General features: G+C 37.7%; 1 protein-coding gene across 1 annotated transcript in view; it reads left to right on the top strand.

Annotated features, from left to right (window-relative positions):
* Window positions 1–2774, top strand: part of LOC130086990 (uncharacterized) — a 147590-nt gene extending 144816 nt beyond the window's left edge. The window contains exons 6-7 of the mRNA XM_056253192.1: window positions 98–403; window positions 2575–2774. Coding sequence (XP_056109167.1) covers window positions 98–403; window positions 2575–2774 — 506 coding nt within the window. The remainder of the gene's footprint in view (window positions 1–97; window positions 404–2574) is intronic.
* The last annotated feature ends 4230 nt before the right edge of the window (window positions 2775–7004 follow it).

A 7004-nucleotide genomic window follows, 5' to 3' on the forward strand; every position in this document is an offset into this window, starting at 1 on the left:
TAAATACAGACATCTACTCACAATCTTTATGATGTGTAGAATTTTTATTTTTATTTACATTTTTCTTCAGATGTGTTTGGTGTTGATAGAGTGGAAGTGTCAGTGATGGAGGGAGATTCAGTCACTCTAAACACTGGTGTTCAAACAAACCAACAATACCTGATTAAATGGTATTATAATGGCATTCATATCACTCAGATCAATAGAGATCTCAGTTATAACTGTACAGATATTCAGTGTGATGAAGATACTGAGAGATTCAGAGGCAGACTGAAGCTGGACCATCAGACTGGATCTCTGACCATCACAAACATCACAAACACAGACTCTGGAATGTATACACTACTGATCTTCAGCGACAGCAGAAGATTAAGTTTAAAGATCTTGAGTGTTTCTGTTAATGGTAAGTCGTCATGTTTAAAAGCAAGTCTTGTACATTTAAATCACATCATTAATGTTTAGTGATATTTTTGCAGTCACATTCAGGTGTGTTTTTTTTTTTCATTTTCTTTACCTGTTTATTAATTCACACACAGCATATCTATCATTTCCTCAAAAACACATTTATTCTTACAGTGTAATTTATAGCTTTAATACTTAATGTAATCAGTAATGTTACTAGTGTAAGTCACCAACGCTATCTCACGACCAATTCGTACAAATTTGTACGAATGATTAAAAGGTGGCTAATTCGTAACAATTCATACGACCTGGCTCGTACGGATTCGTATGATTTGTCTAAACCCACGTGATGGGTAGGTTTAGGGGCGGGGTCAGGGGTAGGTCATTCGTATGAATTCATACGAATTTGAAATTCGTAAAATGTACGATTTAGCAAAAATCCTACAAATTCGTACGAATTGGTCGTGAGATCGGGTTGGAGTCACTGTGGGTGAATAAAAGTGTTTGAGATTTATGTAAGGACTGTATTCTGTGCTGGAACAGGTGGATTTGTATCCGCACTGGTGCGTCGGTAAGAACACATAAGACTCAGTTGAACCAGAACTTGAAGTTTACTGATGATTCAGTTATGATAACAGTGAGTGGTCTGAAATATCAATTAATAACAATAAAATATCAGGTTACAAATAAATCAGTAACATTAGCATAGGCAATAATCCAGGTTACATTATTAAAGTTGTTGCAGTACTTAGTTTGTCCACAAGATGGCATTGAGAGCTCATAGACAGTATGCTCAGACATGGCATTAGATATAAAAAAGACGCCATTTTAATGTGCTCTTATAGGCAGTGATGGCGGATAAAGAAACTTCACATAATGCAATTTATATACCAATATAGGTGAATAACAATATAAATCGCCATCCAGAGATATCACACTATAATGGTAGGCTACTCAGGCATTAGTTCTACATGTCGTAAATTGTGAACTTTGGCGCTAACGCGGATTGCCGCGATGGAAACCATATGAAGTTGTTGTACATCAATAAAGAACACAAATCTACTTTCAAAGAACAGAAAGGTCACAGGATAATAGGAAATAAACAACTTACATTCTGGTCATTAACTCGCTCACATAAGTGTACTACCAAAGGAAAAGGAGATACAATTCTGCATGACATGAGCATTTTTAGTTCGTTTTTTGCTGACTGCGAGGCACTGACTAACGTCATTCAGTAAACAGCGCTGATTGGCTGAATCCTTCTTAACAAAAAGTGTAAATGAAAACATGTTATTTAAGTGTAGGCTAAGATTGAAACGGTAAAATAATAATGATACAATTTTTTTTCTTCCATTGTATCTTAATGTTTTGGGAAATGGCACAATTTCCTGGAGTATCAAAATATTCATGGTTGATGTTCATTAAGTGAATGTTCACGTTGAATCCAGACATATCTCTCTACTCACAATCTTTATGGTATGTAGGAAAGCATTTTCAAAGCACTATTGTTGGGGATTGCCCCACTGTATGCCGGTTCTTTAATGTTCGTAACCACTTCAGTACTCTGATCAGGGAGTATGAGTCATCATATCTTTTCCACCTTTTATTTATGTGCAGGGTTTTACCATATAAACATATGAACTATGCATTGGAGGTAGTTTCTGCAATAAACAAATAAACAGAAGTAAATAACTAAATGTTAAACATACATGCACACATACTGTTGTGATAAACAGTACATTACCAATTAAACAATTTCAACAGCTCTCTCAAAGTGTGTTTAGCAGAATAAGAAACAAGCAAACAGAATATAACAGAGCAAACAACTAAAGGTAGCCTACATTATACAACGTCCTCGTTATGTTATTAAAGTATAATAAATATAGAATATCTTATACAGATACATAGCTACATAGTTAAACGAAGTATGGCCGATATTAGTAAGATAAGCCACGATGCTGGCGGCACTTTCACGTGCGTTTCACATGACAACTAATTAACATATAGATCGCGAAACACCCGCGCACACTACACGCGACACCATTCATTTCAATGGTGAGCGCGACATCGACCGTTGGCGACTAGATGGGGCGTGTCTGGCGACGCGACAAAGTTGAGAAATCTTTTACTTTATGCAAATGAAGAGCGATTTTCGCGAGCGACAACCAATAGGAGTGGAGCGCACGGGGGATCAGGGGACCCACCCTCCGCAGCAGCACATCAAACTGGGTCCTGTCCAGCCTGAAGTACTGCTGGAACCGGACTTCATCCAGCCGCAGTTCCTGCACCAGCCGGTGGTACTCGCCGTGCTGTCTCCGAGCCCGAATGGTCTCGTGAACCCAGATAGACCGGCGTTTGCGCTTATGCCGTAGATAAACGGCCGCAACGAGAAAATTCGACTTCTGTGTCTCGTTCATCTTCATGCTTCACTACAGACGTTTTTATGTACGGAGTATTTATATTTAGTATTTTCCCTCCAAAAATTGTGTTTTTTAGCGGCAAAAAAGCTGATTCGCTGTCTTTTGGATGTCATACTAGTCAACCAGTAGTGGGAACGCCCACTAGCGACCTCATCGCCAGCGACTGGCTACTTGCAGCGACAAAGTCGCGTGTAGTGTGAACGGGGCTTTAATGTCAGAGATAATCTCAGCAGTATAAACATACAGTATTACGAATATAAAGGTCAGGAAATAAACTCACTTCGTCAATAACTTTTGTCCTGCACTCAGAGATACTGCACGGGTGGATAATTGCGTCATATTCTGACTGCTCCGTATGCGTAACTGAGAACGCGTCACTTACGCCAAAACAGCATCCAAAAAAATTGCGTACTACGTACTTTCCACATGTATTAAGTATTCTACATAATACCCCCTTCAAGGATTCAAGGATATAGAATACAGCAGTAAATAATACTTAGACATAAAGTGCAAAGAATTCACAACAACTATTATGCATTTATTTGGCTAATGTTAATTGTTTCTTTATCAGGTGTGTTTGCTTATACAGAACAAGTGTGAGTGAAGGAGGGAGATTCAGTCACTCTAAACTCTGGTGTTCAAACAAACCAACAAGACCTGATTGAATGGGATTATGATGGTATTCTCATCGCTCTATTCAATAGAGATCTCAGTTAGGCCTATTACTGTACAGATGTTCAGTGTGTGATGAAGGTAATGAGATTCAGAGACAGACTGAAGCTGGATCATCACACTGGATCTCTGACCATCATGGACATCAGAAACACAGACTCTGGAGATTATACACTACAGATCATTAACATCAGCAACAGCAGTGAAAGTGAAAAGTTCTTCTGTGTTTCTGTTTATGGTGAGTCATTATGGTAAAAGCAAGTCTTGTCCATTTAAAACACATCATTAATGTGTTTAGTGAAATAATTTTGCAGTGACATTCAGGCGTGTTTTTTATCTTTACCGGTATATTAATTCACACACAACATCTACACTACCAGTCCTAAGTTTTGGATCAGTAAGATTGTTCATGTTTTTAAAAGTAATCTCTTCCGCTGACCAGAGGCTGCATTTATTAAAAAAATAAATAAAAAAAATTGTGAAATATTATTACAATGTAAAACAGCTGTTATTTTTATTTTGTAAATGACATTTTGAAAGATATTAAAATAGAAAACCATTATTTTAAATTGTTTTAAACAGTGTTTTAATTTTTTTAACCAAATAAATGTAGCCTTTGCGCAGAAGAGACTCATTTCAAAAATATTAAAAATCTTACCAAAACTATTGATTGGTAGTGTAGATAATTTCTTTAAAATCACATTTACTCTTAGAGTGTAATTTATTGCGGTAACTTCAAATTATGATTTAAAAACAAACTAGTTTTTCTACTAGTGGTAGTTTAAACTGTTTTGTTCTGGTCAATATCATCTCTTTATCACCTTTTATTATCATCAATTTAAATACATCAATTTATTTTTTAATTCACCAAGAATCCAAAGTGCAGTAGATTTGAAGTTAACACAAAATATGTTCATAAAATGTTATATCAACCCAGTAAATGTTTTCATTGAGGTCTGTTTGACAAAGTGTTCTTCACATGCACATCAAATAACACACAATTGTATCAACAAACAAGTTATGTTCACATTTCTAATGTAATTAAGATGAAAAATGAATGTATGAATAGTCAGTGTTTCTGTGCTGGTGTTGCAGTTTCCAGTGCTTGATGCTGTTTTAACTTAGCCTGGTAATACCAGACTCTGCTACTTCACTTTGCTTCGTAGACAGAGTCTGGAATAGCATAATAGAGAAGTGTTTTCTCTCTCGCTAGGGGGCGCTTGTCTGAAGTTTAAAATCATTGGTTACCCATAAGCCAATCAGATAAGTTTATTTATGACGTATGTTATGCGCAGACACAGCCGCATCGAACCACAGACATCATGCATCGAACTCAAATCTATGATCGAAGTTCCACTGTAAACCTGCTGTAAACACTTGATGATGCAGCGAAATACCGGAGTGAACATGGCTGTAAACGACTTTTTTGATCGGTCGGTGAGGGAGAGAGAGAGAGAGAGAGAGAGAGAGAGAGAGAGAGAGAGAGAGAGAGAGAGAGAGAGAGAGAGAGAGAGAGAGAGAGAGAGAGAGAGAGAGCGCACGCACGCACTCTCACGTCTTCAAACAACACGAGCGCTGTCTTGCTCTCTCTCCCTCGCGCATATTAATCAAAATCAATCGACAAGTTAGTAAAAGGTCGGAAGACCGCGGTTTCACGTGGAGCATTTGGAGATTTTTAGAGATTAGAGACTCTAGGAACAACATCTCAATGAACAACATCTCAACACTAAATTATAAAGGCCTGTCTCATATAGACGCCTGTCTCAAATACAAGCCGGTGCAGTTCGACGATTTGGGCAAATAAAAGCCTGGGCTATTATTTGAAGTTTTACGGTATTTAAGACCTGGAAAAGAAAGGAGACACTGACCTGTCTAAAGGCTCCCCAGTTTCTCGCTGACGATCGGTAATAGTTGATAAATTAAACTTTTCCCAAAGGGAGTAGGGCCACAACATCACCTCCATTCAAAATGTTTAATACACACTCTTCTTGTTCGGGCTTCAGTTTGCTAATGCCGGGAATATTCTCCACAACAGAGCGAATTGCATCCGCGTCTCCATATCCGCGGTCGTTTTCGATTTCCCTGACCTAATCTTAAACTCGGCGCTTAGCGACTACGTCACGGCTTTCAGCCCGCCCTCTGTTCGTTGATTGGCCAGGCTGTTTTCAGGCCGGTGGAAAACGGATAGATAGGCCGCTATCTCAGACTGAGTACAGAAGTGAAATGAAATTGAGCGGAAGTACGAAGTGTGACGTAGTCAGGCTAGTTTTAACTGCTAGTTCTTCAAAAACACACAAGATGGAGCTATTCACCAGTTAAATCAACATCACACAACTGATGACCAAAGTAGAAAAATGTATCAATAGATATCATACAAAAATACTGTTGAAGTTGATTTATTAGTCACTTTGTAAATAACAAGCTCTTCCAGGTCCAGGTCCGACTATGTTCCGGTCAGGAATATATGCAGGTGTTGCTGTTGCTGTTATTCTTCTGATTGTTGCTGTGATTTGCTGTTACAAGCACAAAGCAAGAAGGAACGGTGAGTGTAACATACAAATGATTTAATAAGATTGAAATAAGAGATTTAAAAACATCTTTAAAATATTTTTTTTTACTCTAACTAAAATAAAGTGTTTAATTGAGTTTGTTGTTTTTCCTCCAAAAGCTAACAGGACAAAGCGCGATAAACAGGTGAGAAACTACATGAATCTGTCTGACTGCAAAACAGATTCACATCTGTGCGCTGATTAAATGTTTGTGTGTGATTTACATTTTATATTATTATATACTTAGAATAATTTATTTAAATAATATTTCAAATGTGCAGGTTCTTTATGGAAGATGAATTATTGTTTTAAATGTGAAGAGAAACATTTTAAGATATTTAGTTATTTTTTGCAATTCCAAGCCTTTGTGTAACTCAAAACATCAATCTGTTTTATGTATTTGACCTTTTGTGAATCTGTGTTTTTTTATATAACAGGCAAGTGGAGCTGAAGACTCGTCCCCTGATCAGGATGCGCTTTTTTGATGAAGACTCTCAGAGACTCGAACCTTAATCAGACTGAGGCTGAGGCGGCCAATGAGACGCTTATTAACACCTACATAACACTTATTATTATACTTGAGCGTGTTGTTACCATCTTTCAATTAATAACCTGTTTGTACCTCTTCAGTCAGGTTTTCGTAAATTCCACGGTACTGAAACGGCTTTGGTCAAAGTTACCAATGATTTGTTGATGGCTTTTGACTCTGGTGTAATTTCCATTCTCATCCTTCTTGATTTAAGTGCAGCTTTTGATACTGTTGATCATAGTCTATTACTCGCCCGCCATGAACAAGATTTTGGTGTCGGGACAGCTTTGTATTGGTTTAAATCCTATTTCATTGACCGTTCTCAGTTCGTTTCCATGGGCGACTTCAGGTCTGAGATTAGCTCTGTTCTCACTGGTGTTCCCCAGGGCTCAGTCTTGGGCCCTCTGCTCTTTAATATTTATCTGTCACCAC

This window comes from Rhinichthys klamathensis, unplaced genomic scaffold (assembly GCF_029890125.1).
Source record: "Rhinichthys klamathensis goyatoka isolate OS25496 unplaced genomic scaffold, OSU_Roscu_1.1 h1tg000103l_1, whole genome shotgun sequence".
NCBI lineage: Eukaryota > Metazoa > Chordata > Actinopteri > Cypriniformes > Leuciscidae > Rhinichthys > Rhinichthys klamathensis.